This window comes from Pholcus phalangioides, unplaced genomic scaffold, assembly GCF_987345545.1.
Source record: "Pholcus phalangioides strain wild (caught in Gottingen) unplaced genomic scaffold, Ppha-v1.0 ptg000008l_1, whole genome shotgun sequence".
NCBI lineage: Eukaryota > Metazoa > Arthropoda > Arachnida > Araneae > Pholcidae > Pholcus > Pholcus phalangioides.
The window spans coordinates 37,714,688-37,734,762 of record NW_028301601.1 but is presented as its reverse complement, the minus strand read 5'-3'; the positions used below and the strand labels follow the sequence as shown (position 1 = coordinate 37,734,762).

Below are 20,075 nucleotides of genomic sequence, written 5' to 3'. Positions count from 1 at the left end.
TTTTCGTTTCACATCAGCTGTTTCGCAGTTTTATTGTGTACCCTTATTTTTTGGATTAATAAAAATCAAACTTTATTATTTCAAAATCTTAGAATGGTCATAACATTGTGAATCGCATGTCAATGAAATGTCCCGTTGTCGTAAATATGGTCACGTTATTCTGAATCCCATGAAGTTTGAGTTTTCATCTCAAGGATCTTTCACTAATTAAATTGAAAAATATCAGATCGCAGTTTTTGCAATAAAAATATTATTAATAACATTTTTAATCACTATAAATGATGATTATCTGTTTGATTTGGTGATTGAACAGTTAGCTGATGACGTCAAATTATGTCAAACTGATCGACCAATCAAAAAATGTTAGATAAATGTTTTAGAGTGGAGAATGTTTTAAGTGTTTTAAAGTGGAGCTAAATCAAAACTTTCTGAAATTAATATTCACTGGCTCAAAACGGGAAAAATCCTTAGTCAGGTAAAATATTTTTGTTCTGGGATTTGTTGTGAAATGCCGGACCTCTCGGACGGATAGTGTCTCTTCTTCCTCCACGGCAGTGATCTTTGCGGAATCAAAATTTTGAAATACCTTACTATAGTGGTTCCCAAAAGGGGTCGTTCAAGTATTACGTATTCAAATTTTTAGCCATTTTTGACCTTCCCCCCCCCCTTGTCAGCAAAAGTAAGCAAAACGCTGATCCCCTTCCCAGCAAAATTTCGTCATCAGCTCTGCCCCTCTGAAAACTATTGGTGGGATCAGAGACGTAGATGGGGGGGGGGGGGCGGCATAGAGGGGCTCTCTCGTGCCCCCTTCCCACGATCAAAAATTTATTTTTTTAATGCAAAAAAACAAATTTTTTTAAAATTGAAAATTTTTAAGAAAATACATTTATATGTTGTTATAATCAATTTCTGTTAATTTCAATGTTATTTGAAGGTTATGAACTCAAAATTTATCTTATAAAGGCCCTTGTCCCGCGGACCAAATATGGCCCTGGGGGTTACTTGATGCGGCCTGCCCTCTTCAAACCTAATTTTGTAAAAATGAACTAAGCGACAGATTTACAGATCGCTTAAGTGTCCCGTGCTCATAGGCGGAAATAGACTTCGAAGTCTGGGGGCCCCCCATGCCCCCCCCTATATCCGCGCCCATGCCCGTGGTACAATTCCAGAACATTTAAGCGGCACGTGGCATATTTTTAGATCACTTAAATGACCTGAGACACAGTTCCAGAACACTTAAGCGATCCGTGACATATTTAGAGATCCCTTGAGTGACACGTGACATAGTTTTAGAGCACTTAACTGGCCCTCAGTGCGGTTCTACATCACTCAAATTACCCGCGGCACATTCTCAGATTATTTAAGTGATGCGTGGCACAGTTCCAGAGCACTTAAGCAGCTTGGACACATTTCCAGATCACTTGGATCCGCGAAACATTGAGATCACTAAAGTGGCTCTGCAGGGCACTTATCAATAGAAGGATGTTACTTCAATTGCTCAGAAACTATCGAAAGTTTTTTCTCGTTTTTGGCGCACCAAGTAAGATGCCAATAAAAATATTTCATATTTTCATAAAAGGTAGTTGATGACGTAAGCATTATCCAAACCCCCCTCCCCCCCCTTGTCATCAAAAGTCAGAAAATCGGAAACCCCCTCCCCCCCCCCCATCGATGATGACGCAATACTTGAAGGGTCCCAAAGGTGCGCCACGATACCCTGGAGCACAGGAACAAAATGCCCCGCTCATGGCCCCCCACGGAAGTGAGGTTGACAGGCATGACTTACCCCATATCCTGGAGCGAGGCCCCCACCCAGACCAGACTTTTGATTGGGTCATCAAAAGTTTTTTTTATAGCATATGAAAGGGCTGCAGCCATGCCCTCCCACAAGGGGGATCTGACAGGGCCCGGGATGATTCTCATCATTTTTTTTTTTTTTCATTTTTTTTTCATACAATGAAGAAGCCAGTGAAAGTCCGGTCTGAACATAGGTGGCAATACTGGTGGGGGGGGGGGGGAAATGCCCCCATCATCAAAGGTGGACTCAGCTGATGTAACTATCTCTGTCTATGGGCCTGGGGCTCTGCTGAAGATGTGATGCTATGGCTGCAGCTCTTTGACCCGAGACAGCCGATGTGGTAGTCGAGTGGTCATAGTGATGGACCTGCATCGCGAGGTCCTGGGTTCGAACCCCACCTTCGCCACAGTGGTGGTCGGCTGAAGTTGATTTTCTGTGGTTTCTAACTTCAAGGTGTGAATGCGAGCCGATCTCCTCTTTAAAAAAGTCTCACCACAGAGAGCAACAGACTTACAAATAGGTATAAATGTAATTCAATCATTACACTTCACTTCTGAAATTTAGATGGCAGCAACTACGGGGGAGCAGGCAGGTAATATGCCCCAGGTGCTGGACCAAAAAGGGGGCGAGCACAAATTTCATTGTCAAACCTCTCCTTCAACATTACAAGGAGACCCCGAAATTCGCATTTGCTCCAGATGACCAAGCATCTAGTTGCAGCCCTGAATGGAAGCATTGAAAAATCAGAATACTAGACAGAATACACACTCAGACTGTTAGGTAGACACACATTTCCAACACAACTCACTAGGTAGGAAATTGCCCATAGATGGCAATGGACCTGAGTTATACTCGGTTGGAAAAGAAAAATGCCCTAATAGATGCTCATAATTTTTTGTTTTTTTTTCATGTTATAAATTGTCTGTAGACGGGCCCGTGGAAGATCTGACTGTGGCCTGCGAAAGATCCCAAACTATGGGCCCAGCTGCAGGTTGTGGGAGCATATGGTCCCCACTATGAGGCTTCATCAATTCTTGGGTATTATTAGTTTTTTGTTGCAATGCAACTGTTTTTATTTTCCCACTCCCCGGGAGTGGGAATTTTTGACATATGAAGGGCATAAAAAACTGGAAAAAAGTTTGAGAAACACTGCTGCGTTGCACTGTATATTATTTAACATTGAATAATTATGATATTTTGTTATTTGTATTTTGCTTTTGATGCTACTATTGTTTAATTTTTGCCAGCTTTGAATTGTGGAATATTCCAGACTTAATATGGCTTTTATTATTCGTCCTGCTTTGAAAGATGATTGCCTACATATTCGAGAGTTAATTCAGGTATAACTGAACATTTTCATGATTGTGTTTAACACTGATTGTATTTACATGTGTAAAATATAAACAGTCCATGTCGCTTAATGCGATTGCATCGGACTCAAGGTTTCTGATAACAATAATTGAACGTATAACTATATGCAAAAAAAGGCTTGTTCACAAGTACGGTGGCCATAAAACCCGTTTGGTTGAATGAAACGTGAGGTAAATGAGACAACAGGTTTTTCCCTACATAATTGGTTGTGAAATATTCAATCATTTCTATTTTTTTAATTTTATTCTAAAACGGGACCCCCCCCCCCTTTTAACCTAAAATTTTAAATTTTTATTAATCAGCCATGTGCTGGAATGAAACTGCCTAATGTGTATGTCACTAATTACGTTACTTCTTTAATGTAGGTAGTACGTTTCTCTTGAGAAAGTCTCCCGGAAAAAGAAATTTGAATCTTGTGGACTGATCAAGAACTGAAGGAAAGGGTTTTTTTCCCTTCATACGCTTGCCTTCACTATAGGAATGCTTGTGCAAAAGCAGCTCCACATATACAGGATCACAGGGAATACTAGGGACTGATTACAACATTAAGTGCGGAAATGTTTGTCAACAAGGGAGATGAGAGAGAACAACTTCTAGCTCCTACATACAAGGTGTATGTATGGTTAAGTAGTAGTAGTAGCCTCCTATATAGTCTTGCAGCCTGATGATGATAACTTACAGGGAAAAAATTTAACTTTAGCTTCAGAATGCGCAATAGAAAAAAACCACTTTCGATGGGAATTTTTTTTTTAAGCATTTTTTACCCAAAGTCCTGATAATTATTTTAAAAAAAATTCCTATATTATGGTATTGGCCTGTTCCGTTCCTTGCTTCCAATACCCAAATGATAACATTATCCATGATTCTAATAAATAATGTCGATTATAGTATCACAGAGGGAACTCAGAGAAAAAACAATGTTTTATGATACAACCGTTTCTATCAACTTCCCGTACATTAATATATATTTCGAGCAGTGCCGTAACTAGGCAGGTGCTACAGGGGCACCAGCACAGGGCCCACTTGGAAGGGATCCAGGATGCTCCTAAATGGGCCATTCTTTGCCTAAGAAGGGGCCTGAATGCAAATTCTTACACAGGGCACAAGAATGGCTAGTTACGACACTGATTTCAAGTGACGTAATTCATGATAATAAAGCCTATGTGATGATCAAATTTTCTAAATTATTAATGCTGATTTTTTAAACAGTTTTGTCAATTTTTTTTGCACATGTCAAATCTTTACATTGCATAGTAAATATTGTAGTCGGTACTGCAGAATCTCCCATAACAACACTCAGTTAACGGACAGACACAAACTGTTAATACAATATAGGCTACATGGAAAACTAGCTGTTTGAAGAGATATTGATGTTTCAAGTGGCGTAAATTCATATCTGCTCTGAAGGGGACTCAAACCACTTCCTTGCCAAGGAAGAAATATTCTATTTGCTTTCATAGCTTACAGGTAGAGCACTCGTACGGCATACGAGAGACCAGGGTTTGAGTCCTTGTGAGGGTAGAGAAGAATTTCTTTATTCTAAAATTTCAGTATATCTTCACACAGCCAGTTTTCTATATACACTGCATTAACAAAGGACGGACGTCATTTTCTACCAACTGCTAATTGCACAATCTTCAATGTGTTTCATTGTACATTAACAAATGCTCTCTGTTAATTGAAAAAATGTTTACTTCCTATGAGTACTTGTTATAGAGAGGTTCCACTGTACTGGGCATTCATATCATTGAGCAGATCCCATAAGCAACGAGTTTTAGAGGGCTCTCTACATTGATTTTGTTGTAAATTTATTATACGTGCCTTCAGGTTAGAGCCCTGTCAAACTTTTGGAAAGAAAATGATTATGTACTGAAATGATTATACAGTCGGACCCTGATTTAACCAACTTCGATTCAACAAATTCCTCGATTTAATAAATTTTTTCTAAAATTCTAGCGAAAATAGAGGCCAAACCCCTATTTAAGGAATAAAAACCTTGATACACAACAAATATTTTTTAAACTATCCAAAAAAAAAAAGAAAAAAAAATTCCCATTCTTCCATTACTCAAAACCCCAATCTGAAGATTTAACCTTCAGCCTTTCTTTAGTGACAAACAAAAAAAGGGGAACAGGAACCTGTTTTTGAATAAAGGAGACAATGGAGCCTTTCTGTCATAATGTTTGTGAGAAGGTTTCAGCAATCGGTGCAACTCCAACATGCGTGCTGACCACATGATTTAAGGAAGGCAATTATGACTTTTTTCAGTAATAATTTTACAAAAGTTTGTGCTCTGTCTTGACGAACAAAGAATGGTGGATCGTCTGAAGAGGAAACGTTTTTTGGTTAGTTAAAAAATGACAATTCCGACAGAATTTGATAAAAACATTTGATGTATCAAACAAACTTGTATCACACAATTTTTTCATGAGTCCTGAGAGACATCAAGTTTAGGTCTACATATTTTTTTCAATTGTTGTCAGAAATAACTTGTAACAGCAACCCCCAAAGTAAGATGCCCCCCAAGTCATTTAAAATTTGTCGCTTTGGATCAATTTGACCTGATTTAATGAATAAAAGTATTGATTTCTTAGATTTTTGATTGTCCTGATTCGTTAAATCGGGGTTCGACCATATGTATCAGGGTCACGCTTACCATTCGCGGGGCTATTGCAGGGATATCTAAAAAGTTTTGGAGGAGGAGGAGAATTTGGTACCCAAAACTTCATGCGTTATTTCAGAATACACAAGAATGCTAAAAAATATCCAAAAAAAAACATTTATATACACAATATAAATACAGTAAAACCTGTCTTTTTTCAATGGAATCACAATGGACCAAGATTTCTTTCTGTTGAACACAGGTTTCCGTTTAATGAAGGTTCAATTGATACAATGTGTAAAATTATGTAACGATCTCATTTCGATAATCGAAATAAATTAAGTAATTTAAAAATCTATATATATAAAATTGATTTCCTGTCTGAGTGTTCTCTATACAAATCTACAATTTTAGATCTATCATTGCCAAATTTTACATATACAGTCGCGTCCCCGCCCCGTATTCGCGGGGGTTACGTTCCAGGGATGACAGCAAATAACCGAAACCATAGTTTTTTTTTTGTATATCTCGTTTATTGAACAGCATGAGAAGAGCAGGGTAACGCAGAGGTATATGGGAATGTAAAAGAGGGTGCAGAAATTGTTAGCAATGTTTTCTGAAAGAACGTTGTGATTTCTATTTGCAGTTTCTTCTTCGTATCATCAAGTACGTTGGGATATGATGTCAAGGCTTTTTCTACAAATTTTTCTACATGTGAAGAGTGTACCATAGAGGGATCTATGCCATGAAAACAATCTATTGCTGATTTGAGCGTGCAAAGCACTTCTGCTATGTTACTCATGGTGAACTTGTGTTTTTATATTGATCTTCATCTGGTACCGCTTCAGTTTCAGGAGCAGTCAACTGCATTAATTGCTCTTCGATCAATACCTCTGAACTTTTTTTTTCAAACCGAGCACAATTCAGGTCTATCGCCAGAGGCAATTTACTACCTAGTGAGTTGTGCCGGAAGTGTAAGTGTGTGTGTACCTAACAGTCTGAGTGCGTATCTAATGTTGTGTATGATGTTTCAGTGCTGCCATGTATATCTCAGAAGTTAAGTGAGTGATGTGTAGTGACTGAATATTTGTACTGTTTGTAGGACTGCTGCTCTCTGTGGCGAGACTTTTTAACTGGGAAATCGGCTCGCATTTGCGCCTCGAAGTTGGGAACCACAGAAAACCAACTTCAACCGACGACCGCTGTGGCGACGGTGGGACTCGAACCCGGGTCCCCGCGATGTGAGTCCGTCACTATGACCACTCGACCACCACAGCGGCAATACCTCTGAACTGTTATTAATTAGCTGTTCGACATCTATATCATTGAACCATTCTCCACCCACTTGTTTCGCTAACGTGACAATGTCTCTTCAGTTGGCTCTGTAGAATTGGTTGTGTCCTTTAGCGCACATTGTGTCCAACGGGGTTAATCCAACCCGAGGTGACTGTTTCTCTCTTGGGAGTTTACACACGGTTCTAGTGATGACAGTAATATCATTAGTGAGCCATTCTAAACATGCACAACTCAAGTTTTGTATACAAAACACATCAGTGATGAATTCTGAGTGTTGCAAAAAAAATTTCCATAAAGGGGAAAACCCCGCGAATACGGGGGGCTGAATGTATACCAAAAGGGACCCGACTTGAATGATAGGCTACTATAAAAGAGCTGAGTAAATGCCCGAAATGGACAAAAAACTTGGGCAACAATGGTTCCGGGCCTCAACAATCACTTTTGGAATGTTTACTTTGGTTACTGTGGTTCCCTAACGATGCGTTTCAGACATGCATATGACTTTACAATGGTTTGTTAATTTTTTAATGCTGCCAGTATTATGTATAAAATAGTTTATTCCTTTATAATGGTTTGTCACCTTTTCAATCTTCCCAACAATTGAAGAAAACCTGGGCAGCGCTGGGTAATATAGCTAGTAGAAGATAAAATTAATTATATTTAAAATAATTGAGTATATAAATAAATGAATAATTAGTCTATAATTACTAATTACAAGTTTTGGCCACATCTGTATAAAGTTCCTACCTACCTAAAATTTGCCGCCCTCCTAAAATCAGCCACCAGGGGACAGTTGCCCCCCTTTAACCCTCTAATTAATTCCAGCCATGCGATCATGGAATGCACACAGCTTTCATACAATTTTGTGCCTTGAATATCATTTGGAAATTCAACCCTTACACTGATTTCTCCCGTGGAAAAGCCTGCTTTTCCAAAAAATTTTGTTACAATTTCAGAAAGCAACTGCTTTACTACATATGGCTTATCAAAATCACAGCATCAAGTACAGAAACAGTTTTTTGCTGACCTAAGGGGTTGATGTAAAACTCACATTTGCAAGCATAGATTGAGTAAATGATTTTGGTGGAGAATTTTGACATTTTGTATGATTCTTTGCTCTGTTGGTTGCCAAACACTCACAGTGTTCTTGACATTTTCCATTGAAGGGAATAATTTTCCTTTCCGTTTCCACGTTAGACTGGTTCCGTTTAATCCTGGTTTTTTAATGTGTATTTTGGCATCGAAATCACGGGACCATGATGTTTTTCCGTTGAAGACATGTTTTACTGTATATTCAACACAGAATTAATGGAAATTTTAAGTTGTGATGAAAATTCAGAATGGAAGAAAATTTTGAGCAAAGAAGTAATTCTTAACCAAAGTAAAATTTAGACTTTATGAAAGAAACAATTTCAAAATTAATGAAAATTAGAAGCCAATGAAAAAAAAATAGAAATTAATAAAAATTTACGATTGACGAATATTAATGATAAGGAAAGTAATATCAGCACCTATGGAAGCTCAGAATGAATGAAAGAAATATAATTCAAGAGTTAATGAAATTTCAGGAAAATAAAAGACAATAAAAGAAATATGAGAATTGAAGAAAGCATTCGGCTGAGTTCCTTTTGTGAGACGAATAAGTTTCCATAGTATGAATTTTTTATTTCGTTAGATGAAGCTCAGGACACGTTGTTTTACTTACTAAAAAAAATTAAATTGACATATATTTTTTCATTCGTATTATCATGAGTGTGGGCCCCGGTGTGACCACACCTCTAAGGGTAGTGTAAGTTGAAGTATTACTGTACAGTGAAACCTCACTACACCGATGCTGAATATAGCAATAAATCCCTCTATAACAATATTTTTTAACAAAGTATCATTGTATCAAGATTTCACTGTATCTGGGTTGGCAAGTTTTTTTGCCATAAATAGAAAAGAAACCACGGTAAAAAAGTGTCCTGGTAAAAATTGATTTTTTTCCTATTTATGCATGTGAGGCATTATTGTGCATTTATTTTTCTATTTATTATACAAATGAAACCTCAAATTTTAGTTCAATAATAATTTTTAGGGTGGGTAAATTTTTGCCATAACTGAGAATAGAGCAAAAAACATCCTGACAAAAATAGGTTTTTGCCTAGCAACAAACAAATTGATACTTCCCACACTTATTTATGTCTAGTATTATTTCAAAAAAAAAAATCAATGCAAAAGAGTTGTATATTGTTATAAGATCCTGATCATCCCAGATGACGGATGGTCTCTGCATCGAAAGCAAAAATATAGGATATTTGTTATATGAAAACATTAGGCACTTTTCCTACAGGTCATTGTAATGGAATGATCTCTATAACGAGCATAAACTGTATCTATTCATTTATTTGTAAATGTATTTTCCACCAGATTACTTCACACAATACAACATTATAAAGTCGTAATGATTTCAAGTCTCTGGGATACACAACACACTGAATTTTTTTATTTAATATGATCTTAAAGTTCTGTTTTTATATTTCTACCAAAGTTCTCAAAGGTAGTACTGTACTTTAGACGAAATGGATCAATGCAGTGTGTGTGTGTGTATGTATTCGTATGAATCATTACATTATAGATTACATTGAGTCAATTCTTTTTTTATAAAACCATTTATGGCGCTGTCCCGGCAAAACTATGTATTTGTCAGTGAAATGTCCAACCCTGATACAAACATTGAATTATGTCTCTGAAAATAACATTCAAGGTTATTATAATTTCCTGAACAATTTCCCAAACTTGACATCCAAAGATGTCTTAAAATTAATTACTAAATCATCGACTTGAACAAAAGCGAGATTCTGGAATATTTATATGTAGTAAAACTTTTTTTTTGGAGGAAAGGTAAATTGCTTTCTTTCTTACCTGCAACTGTCATTTTTACGCTTTCAGGAACTGGCGGATTATGAAAAATATCCAGAAGGACCACAGATTACAGAGAAAGGCTAGTGATAAAATCTTGACTTTTTTTAATAATATGTCCCTGTTTAGTACCTTTTACATTCTCTTGATGATGAAACAGGGTCTGATTTTTCCAGATTTGATAGAAGATGGATTCGGTAGCAGACCGTTTTATCATGCGCTGGTTGCTGAAATCGAAGATGGTGATGCTTTGTGTTTTCTACTTAAATAACATTTTATAATTTCAGCCTTTTTTTATGAACGAATTCCAAAGACCTGTGTATGAATTATTTTTTAGTTCTCAAGATAATTCCATAACATACTCAAATCTAATGATGCAGCAGCTAACTTTGGGGGAATGAGAATTAAGAAGGGATTTTTATATATATGCAAAGATCCTAACTCTGTACAAAAATCATGCACAGGTAAATACAAAGAGGGATTTTTAATTAATGAAAGTAAAATTGTAAGGTTTTTCTTTTTGAAAAATGATGTTGCACTAGCCTTTGCAATTATTCCTCAGCAGCAGGTTAAATTACTTGTCATTACTAGGCCTACAATCGCATCAAAATTATAGCAACAAAAAATTGCTACAAAAAACACACTAAAAAGGAAGCATAGTCATCCAGAGCATGAGTCGCCTCACCAATTTGACTGTGCATAAGCGAAATAATGGTGGCTGTTTGGAAAATTTTGTCTTTTCCTCACCAATCTCAAGCATTTCAGATCTAGCGCAATAGCAACAATTTATTTTGTGCGTGTGACATCATTTTGGGGGAAAAGAAACACAAGCAACAGACTTTTCTGTTTAAATTCTTTTTTAGAATAATTTTTTGTCCTTAGGTAGGGTTTTTCTGTTTGCCATCATGGTTAAAATTTGGGAGATATAAGATTTTTCAGGATTCTGGAACAAGAAATTCCATAGCCTCCCAGAAAAATCCAGGAGACTTGGCAGCCATGTAATGGGCATCCCATTTCTCCAGCTATAATAAGGGATTTTTTTGTTTCTCAATATCTCTGCTAATTTTGACGCTCACTAAGATAAATATGTTTGATTTTTGATCAAACACTAATTCAATGATTGATTTAAAACACTAATTCAATATTTTTTGGGGGGGGGGGTTGAAACAGAGGAAAACACATAGTTATTTTTTTTGTTGCACTATTTTTCAATTCACTGCAAAACGTCTGATGTGGGAAACAAAATAATTTTGTTTATTTATGTGGATATTTGATAATATGCCAGAGACCAAAGAAATAGTGCAAATAACACTAGTCAACAAATTAAAACTTTTTTTATGTACCTGCTTAGTAAATAGGTGAATTTTCCTAATTTTGGGGTGCTGAATTCCCCAAAAAGAAATCAGTTTCCCTCTATCATGTCATATTTTTGAGATATATAACTATCACAAAAGTACAAAAATATAATGTTGGCTAATATTGACTGGTTTTAAATAAATTTTAAAAAAACCTCTCGGAGTTTACTGTTGTTTTCCAGTTAATGTATATGAAAAAGCACTTAAATTAATAATATATTTTGAAAGGTTTAAGTGCATTTCAGACTGCTTGAAGACCGTTTGAGACTCGTGAAGTGTATCATCAATCTCCCTGATTAAAAACTAACTGTAATACCTTATCATTGAAGGATTCCAATGTCTCTGATAATGATGCTACATAGTGAGGATACCACAATAAAAGTGTTGTCGTTGGTCATCTCTAAAAGCACCTAAAATTTTCTCAAGAAATCAGAGTAAAATTGAGTTTTAAGAGACATCTTGGATCCCATGTTGTTGTTGTCTAACAAATCACTCACTATGGAAACATAGTTATCCTCCTCTCTATTGCCAAGAAAGATGTAGATAACCATTTTGAAAGAGGACTAAGCATTGAACATTGAAGGACCGGACACACCCCGCTTCCCATCTCAAGGAGATATCAAAGCGTTCCCAAAAGATGGGTGCATCCGGAATTTTATTAAATATGTATATATATCTATATAAATTTGTATAACAGAATAACAAGTCCAATTACAGGAGTATAAATCAATGGAATAATTATGATAAATCATGATCTAAGAATCGAAATCTAAATTGATATTATAGCTTCCTTGGCACGTCTGGACTCAATAATCAAATTCCATTGGTGGCGGTCCGTCCGCGTTCATTGGATATCACTAGTCGTGTAGGCTGTACAACGACGAATCAATGTCATGTTTGCATCACATGTCCTTGTCCAAGTGTCCAAGTCAGCCAATGTTCGGACACCCAGATGCTTTAGCTCATTCTAGGCACACATTCCTGTTCCATAAGCATCCGACGTCTTAATTCTCCTGGGCAATTAAGAGATTTTCATCATTCCCGAAGCTGCATTGGCTAGCTAGCTGGATTATGGGTGGCATTGATTCACCATGTTAACATGTTAAGTGTTCATAGTTTCTCCAATAAAGTTCGCCGTTTAACGACGTATCAGTTTCGTGAATTTCCAGTACCCCTTCGTGGCCGCAAGTTGTAGACTCTCCCTGGTATCAGCTTTACTGGTCTGGAAGGCTGAAATTCATCCTGCTTCTTCCGTAGTCCACCCTTCTTGTCGTGCAGCAAATATAGGTTATGGTCTAAAAATTGAATCAAATTTTGAATGCGCGAGAAGTTCATCGGACTTATAAGTATTCTTCTTTTGAATGCCGTCATCTGACTTTGTGACATCTGACCAAAATGAAAAGCTGATGTGTGTGGACATTGGCAGACGTAATGCCATAGCGAGCCCGTAGCACCACACTTACAAGCATTGTGAGATGATTGTCCAAAGCGCTGCAAGTATGTCGGAAATGGACCATGCTCAGTTAAAAGGATTATATACAAATACAAATACAACGCCACAACAGACAAATTGCCCAACGAGGTGGCTGACTTAAGAACATCATGGATCCCCGAGCCCCTACCTACTACTGCTACACCACACATGCACCCCCCCCCCCGCGGAACCCCCCAACGAATAGGTACATGCGGGAATGTGCGTGTACGTGTAGTGCAACCTGACGTAAAGTTTGTTTCTGTGTAATGCTTGTTATGTGTAGTGCTGCCATCTGCCCCCAGTTTTACTAACTATGAGTGAAGTGTTATGGCTGAATGATTTACCGTTGTAGGACTGTTGCTCTCTGTGGCGAGACTTTTTAACGGGGAGATCGGCTCGCATTTGCGCCTTGAAGTTGGGAACCACAGAAAACCAACTTCAGCCGACCACCACTGTGGGGTTCGAACCCGGATCCTCGCATCACGAGTCCGGCACTATAACCACTCGACCACCACAGCGGCCATTTTTGTTCGTGGCCATACACACTTGCGCAAAGCCACTCAACGTTGTATCTTGTAGACGTCTTTCGTTGAGTTCTTGTTCCATTCAACTTGCCAAAGATGAAGCATTCTGTCTTTCAAGATATTGCGGGCATGACTCCTCCACCAAGGTAGAACACCCAAGTCTTTCAATGTTGTCGCTTCCTTGACAAGTTGATCCACTTTTTCATTTCCAGCAATACCTACATGCACTTTGACACAGACTAACCTTATGTTGTCATGAGCGTGTAGGATAAGACGAATACTTCATACGTCAGGGTTAGGTGAACGAGGATCTTGTATGGCTAGGAGGCCAGATGCGCTATCTGTCAAGATTGTTACTGGACAAAGCATCTCTTCCGCACGTTTAACAGCATTGAGTATCGCAAAAATCTCGGCTTGGAATACGCTATTCTCTTTAGCTAACCTTCGACTCCATTGCTCCTCTATTGAACCATCTTCCGCTAGTACCACATACGCGCAGCCAGTAGCCGTTTCTGTTTTAGAGCCATCAGTGAATATTTTCTTAGAGCCCAAGCAATCTATATTATCAATACCAAATGGCATTATTTGAGACTTGGTGAGATCTCTGCTTGGGTGAAACAGCCATTGCTTATGTCGCTGCTCAAATTGGTTTGACGAAATTCTCTGCTCGTCCAATATTATGTCCTTTTCAAGATGTAGCAGTCTGGTCTTAAGAGCCTCGTACTCCATATAAATACTCAAAGCTGGGTTGCCTGTAGCCACATACAGAACTTCGTTTGCGGTTGTAACGTATGCTCCTGTAACATATACAAGAAAGGGACGCTGTGCGATATCCAGAGCTCTCTTTTGTTTTTGAGTTGGGTGCTGATACCAAGTGGGGGCATCCGTATGAAAGTTGCCTTTGTACAATAGTCTTGTACAAGATGTTGCGAAAGGCTCGCTGCATTCCCCATTTTGATCCGGCCAATCTGCGCAGTAATTGCAGTGTGCCATTTACTTTGTCAACCTGTTTTTGGATGTGCGCCATAAAGTTCAATTTACTATCAAAGTACACACCAACGTATCGTATTATCTGAGACGGTCGAATCCGTATGCCTTCAATGTAGATCTTAGGTTTCATCTTTTTCTTTGGGTGCGGCCACAAGAAGCTGGTTTTTTTCTACTTCCATTTGTAGTTTATTATTTGCCAGCCAATTGCTCAATTTCCCGAACACTGTCTGTGCTTCATCCGTTATTGCTATATGGTCTTCGCCGGATATAACATATACCAAATCGTCGGCAAATGCCTGTAGATATACCCGCGGGCCCTAGGTTATCTGTAAAAGCGTGTTAAGGACAAGTGACCACATCAAGGGACCGCTGCATGAGCCCTGTGGACACCCTTTCATCTGCTTTTTCATGGCTATTCCTCCGTCTGTGGACATGATTATATATCTGTCTGAAAGCATATTCTCAATAACTCGCGTCAGGTTTCCAGGAAGTGGCAGTTGGCAAAGTTGATTGATAATTATTTCATGGCGCAGTGAATCGAAGGCTCCACAGATATCTATCGTGACTATCGCCGTCTGATAGCCTTGTTGATGCATACCGACAATTACTTGCAACAGAGAATCTATAGCTTTCTCCGCTGACCCTCCAGCACGAAATCCAAATTGTAGAGGACTTAGCCAGTTCATGCACTCCAATTGATACATAAGTCTTTGTACTATAACTTTCTCGTAGACCTTACCTGGAGTGGGTAGTAGGAAAATTGGACGATATGAGCGTAGCAATTGTGGGTCTTTATCTTTCTTAAGGAATAGCTGGAGCTTCCCCTTTCTAAAATGTTTAGGAAAGAGAGATAATTCCAGGAACCTGTTGAGAATTTCAGTAAACGATTCGGCATTGGCTTCGAATAATGTCTTCAGTATGGGAACACTAATATTATCAAAGCCAGGTGCTCTTCTATTCTTCATTCTTGTGACAATACTCCTGATCTCTTCCACTGTAATTTGCTCGTCATCTGGGATACCAGTTCTAATTGGTTTTACCAAGGATATTGTGTCCTTTGAAGACCGGACACACCCCGCTTCCCATCTCATAGAGATATCGAAGCGTTCCCGAAGGGTGGGTGTATCCGGAAAGTTTTATTATAAAAACAAAACACTGCTTTCAAGATTGTGGAATTGTGACTCCCGCTTTGCATCATCAAAACTTGAGGCAGTACTCTCTTGCTTTTGGACTAAGCAGCTAATTCACGAGTTCCCAGCTTGGTATCAAAAGTGGGATCTTTCAAAATTTTTCTCATTCCAACAAATACGCTTCCTTTCAGCCTTCCTTCACTAAATTTGAGAAATATTTTGTTCAAATGATTGAAAAACTGACCTTTATCAAGAGCTGTTATGAAATTCTCAGTTAAACCTAACTTGATATGAAGTGAAGGTGAAATGTTGTTACTTGGCTCAGCCAGTGTTTTATGCAAAAATTTAAAAATGTAATTTTAATGTAAAATTTTTTTACATTATCTTTTCCAATGATATATGATTTTCTTATGAGCCACTCGTTGACTTCGTGTGTGTCTCTACTGTCCCATAGACAAAAGGAAGCAGCAGTATTTTGCGAATCCACCCTGTAAACATGTAAAAAGGGAACCAACCATCACAGCATATCACATTCATATCTGATTGCCTCCAGTAGCAGAGCCATGCCTTCATATGTCCACTGCAAAAGCCACATGCACTGAAAGTGGTTGCCCACCTCTCCTGTGAGTTATGCTGAACACCATTCCCATTATCAGCCTTTTTACATCAAAAAAACACATTTAATTCTACATTTCAAAATATATAGAAAAACAGTCACTTCTTGATTTGAAACTTAAAATCTTCTGTCCTTCAGCAGAAGGCTTCAAGAGAACCTAGGACTCAAAAATTCCACTTGCTGTTTAGAAAGTTTCAAATCAAACAACAAAATTATTTCAGGTCCTTCTGTTCTATGAAGTGAGGTGATGTGCCATAATCATGTCTGTACATCTTCTGATTCATTCTCCTCTGACATTTGTGATTCAGTGCTTTCCAAATTACAGACTCACTGTATCGTGTGTAATTACAAATAGTTTAGATAGTCGAAGATTTAATTTTATAAATGAATTTCATCGCACGAAATCTCCACTTAAGCAACACAAAAATATTTAAAAAATTTAAATTACTTAAAAACCTTATTATGTGTTAGCACATTTTTAAGAGCAGATTCAAATTCTACTCCCAAAAATCCATAAGAATTGATGTATCACGTGCCAGATACGAAACGGCTGTTGAAACAGTTTAATTTCCTACCTAGAGTTTGTTAGATTTATATGAAATTACATTTGAACAAATAAATTTTTACATTTAGCTCATCATTGGCTCAAGGGTGCTCAACCTTTTGAAAAGTGTGGGACACTTCACTGGTTTGAAAATGTGTCTTATGGGCCACATAAGTGATTTGGCAATGCGCTGTGGGTAACTTAAGTTGGTCTGGGAATGTGTTGGGATCAATTAAGTGATCTTGAAATGTGCCGCTGGTCAATAAATTGATGTGAATATATGCCACATCATTTACGGAATCTGGTTCTGCACTGCTTTTATTTTTACAAAATTAAGTTTGAGTTCAATGGCCACAGGTTCAGCATGCATGTTCTAAGACCTGTATCAACTTTTGAGTGTATAGCTCTTTGGCGATATTTACTGATATCTGAATTTTTTTTAACCCTCCATCAGGTGTATTTGATCTGACAGGCCCTGCGACTAGGCACCAGACACTCCCAGTACTTCCTGTTTTGGGGTGCTGTATGCAATCTTCTCACTTAATTTGTCCTTGACCTTCACTACAGGAAATTCAAGTTTTGCTCAGAGAAGCTTGTTCCACCTGAACTCTTCACATTTTTGAAAACATGGCATGATTCATATATGGTGTGTGATTGGTGCTTTACTCCTAAGATAACTGATATCATCAATAGTGAACGTTTTTGAATGATTTTCTAACTAATTTTGGTGTTTGATATAGTAGGTCATAAATTTCATTAAAATTTAATTAGACTAGTTTTGTGTTTTATAAGTTTCTTTTTTTTAGCAGAAAGGTTTGTGAGAAAGGTTTGTTGAAAAAAAACTTGTGCTTTTCTTTTACTACCAGTAATAATATTCATCACTTGGCAGTTGCATAAATAAACTTAATTAGGTACCCATTATGTTTTTTTAATGTGTGCCCATCAAGCACATTGCACCCAACTGAGAGTTAATTTGTAATGCTAGCCGATGATTCAGTTGTCTTTGTTTACTAGTTTCAGTTTAAAAAACAATATATTTAGAATGACTAATCACACTATGTATCTTGTGACTGAGCTCAGACATGCCTCATTCAATGAATGAATAAGCATTCATAATCATTAAACTTTAAGCCAAGTTCTGATCAGCTGATCTCTATGATACATCTTTCTGTATTCATCGCTCTACTGCTTGCATTAATTTGATGGATTTTTTACGAACAATTTTTTTTCTCCAACTTTAAAAATTGCTCTAAAAAAATATCGTTTTTAGGTGACTGTAAGAAAATTGTTGGCTATTCAATTTATTTCTTCATTTATTCCACATGGGAAGGTAGAGCGATTTATATGGAAGACCTATTTGTTTCCGAGCCTCACAGAAACAAAGGCATTGGTTCAAGCTTGTGGAAAGCAGTTGCAAAGGTATATTGTGATGCACTTTCAAAATTGTATCCATTATTTTTTTTCCTCCCTATGACAATATTTATTGAGATTGGGAATTAAACTTTTTTATGATCACATCACCCTTGTCTGATCTTGCAGAAATATTGCTACCGCAAGAAGTCTTTCCCTTGAATAGTTTTTTCCAACCTCTCTTGATACGACACATTGAAAAATTGTGCCTTTTAGAATCAAAAATACAATATAGATCCCACAGTTGTTCAGAAAATGACGATGGTGCGACAGAAATGATCAAATATTACAACGTTAAATAAAATATCTCCACAATATCTGGTGGCACAACCTTCAGGAATCGCTGATTTAGATTATTAGTTTTATTTCTTTCATCACCAGAGTAGTAATATTGAATTATACTCATTGCCATCATCCTTTTAGTTTGATGTTATTGGTATTGTCTGGAAATGTGCCAACATGCTTTCATTCGTTTCATGCTTAAGATACTGAATCCATGGATACATCACATGGATGAATGGTGATTACTTATGGATAATACAATCGATTATATACTGTACTTTGTAGGATAGAGATTCCAGAACTCCTATTCTGAAGCTAGTGTACCAGTCTTGATCACTATCCTTATTTACCAAATTTGAATGCAATTTTATGCCTTTAGTGTCAATCTACTGCAGCGCTTTCCAATTTGTGAAATCGTTGCTGCAGGCAGTTAATGATTTAAGTGAAATATACACATGAGAAAAAATGATCAATTAAGTTATTCCAATCTCTAACACATTGTATTTAGGAAGGACTGAAAAATGGTTGCGCAAGGTTAGACTTTGCTGTGCTGAGCTGGAACAAACCATCGATAGAATACTATGAACGTAAAGGAGCCCTCAACTTGACCACATCTCAGAAATGGAATTTGTTTAGGCTACCAAAGGAGGCTATGGTCAAGTTGTGTTCAACTGATGCGAAGTTAAAGCATTAAAGTTAGTGAAATAATACCAAATATATTTTGTTACTGGCTTTCAATTGTGTTTGATGTCTATTGAATGAAACTTTTTCCATTTGAGGGATTATACGTTTGTTTGCAAATGGTAAGACTGATCGCAGAAAATGTGCCATCTAATTTTTTTACCGATTTCTGGTCTGCATCCACAGTTGTGACATCTGAAATGACTTGGTGCCATGTAATATATCCTGCATTATTTCTGCACAAAGCAAACACTCTGGGTTTGCTGAATCAGTTTTATATTGATTCTCTTGTTACATTTAAGAAATGATTTATGTATAAATACAGTTGATACCCGTTATAATCACCCCATCATTCACGATAAACAGATGTTATATTGGAGGTCGTTATATCGAAAGTTCGAAAAAAATTAGCTTCTGAAGAGAGTTTCATATTTGGACAAATTTGAAATTAAAGTTCATTCAGAAGTACAGTAGTTACTGCTTATAAGAATCAAGTTTGGTTCACCCATTTTGATTTTTATAAGTTGTTGATTCTTATAAGCTGTGGCTACTGTATGTATTAAAATTAGGTTGGAAAATTTTTCGAAATATTGTTTTGAAGCTTCCACGGACAGTGTTGAACGCAGCATATTCTTATTTCTTCTGGACTACTGAACAGAGTTACAACCAGGGCCTTGTCTTAAGAGCATCATGGGGGCCCCCGCGCCAAGTAATTTTTCTGAGGCCCTAATAGGCAAATTCTTGAAAATTTCAACCAGATCTCATTTTTGTGAGGCCCCTTTTCTCTTGAGGGGCCCGGGTGGGCCCATGCCTTAAGACGGCACTGGTTACAACTAGAAAGTTGAACAATTTCATGGAACGGTAAAAATGGGAAAATAATTTACTGATCTGCTGAAGGCTACAAAAAAGGAAAACTAACATAAAAACAGTATCTTGTTTATTAAATCTCAAATTATGTAGCTGCTGCATTAATTAGGCAAAACATTTTGCACACCAGTAGGAAATCCCTTCAGTTGAAGACAATTAGTCTAGATAAGTTAATTCCCATAAGTAACATGATCAGGTTTTTGCAGCCATCGTCAATAGTTTCTCGGGGAGGGG

The 20,075-nt window shown here is 37.4% G+C and overlaps 1 protein-coding gene across 3 annotated transcripts; it reads left to right on the top strand.

Moving 5' to 3' along the window:
* Positions 1–351: 351 nt before the first annotated feature.
* On the top strand, positions 352–19,020 carry LOC149084246 (diamine acetyltransferase 1). 3 transcript variants are annotated; one of them, XM_089234606.1, is made up of 6 exons: positions 352–475; positions 3,046–3,138; positions 9,999–10,050; positions 10,145–10,210; positions 17,872–18,020; positions 18,802–19,020. In XM_089234606.1, exons 2-6 carry the CDS (start codon positions 3,076–3,078, stop codon positions 18,985–18,987), a joined length of 516 nt encoding a protein of 171 aa, XP_089090732.1. In that variant the 5' UTR covers positions 352–475; positions 3,046–3,075; the 3' UTR covers positions 18,988–19,020. The 3 variants fall into 3 exon arrangements, with proteins under 3 accessions (XP_089090732.1, XP_089090734.1, XP_089090733.1); XM_089234607.1 differs by lacking the exon at positions 352–475 and adding an exon at positions 2,729–2,836; XM_089234608.1 differs by lacking the exon at positions 10,145–10,210.
* The last annotated feature ends 1,055 nt before the right edge of the window (positions 19,021–20,075 follow it).

Bases quoted from the DNA above. Each gene is read 5' to 3' on its own strand.
- LOC149084246 (XM_089234606.1), top strand. From the start codon at position 3,076: ATGGCTTTTATTATTCGTCCTGCTTTGAAAGATGATTGCCTACATATT. The intron at 3,139-9,998 runs GTATAACTGAAC...TTACGCTTTCAG, and splicing joins ATATTCGAGAGTTAATTCAG to GAACTGGCGGATTATGAAAA. The intron at 10,211-17,871 runs GTGATGCTTTGT...TATCGTTTTTAG, and splicing joins GGTTGCTGAAATCGAAGATG to GTGACTGTAAGAAAATTGTT.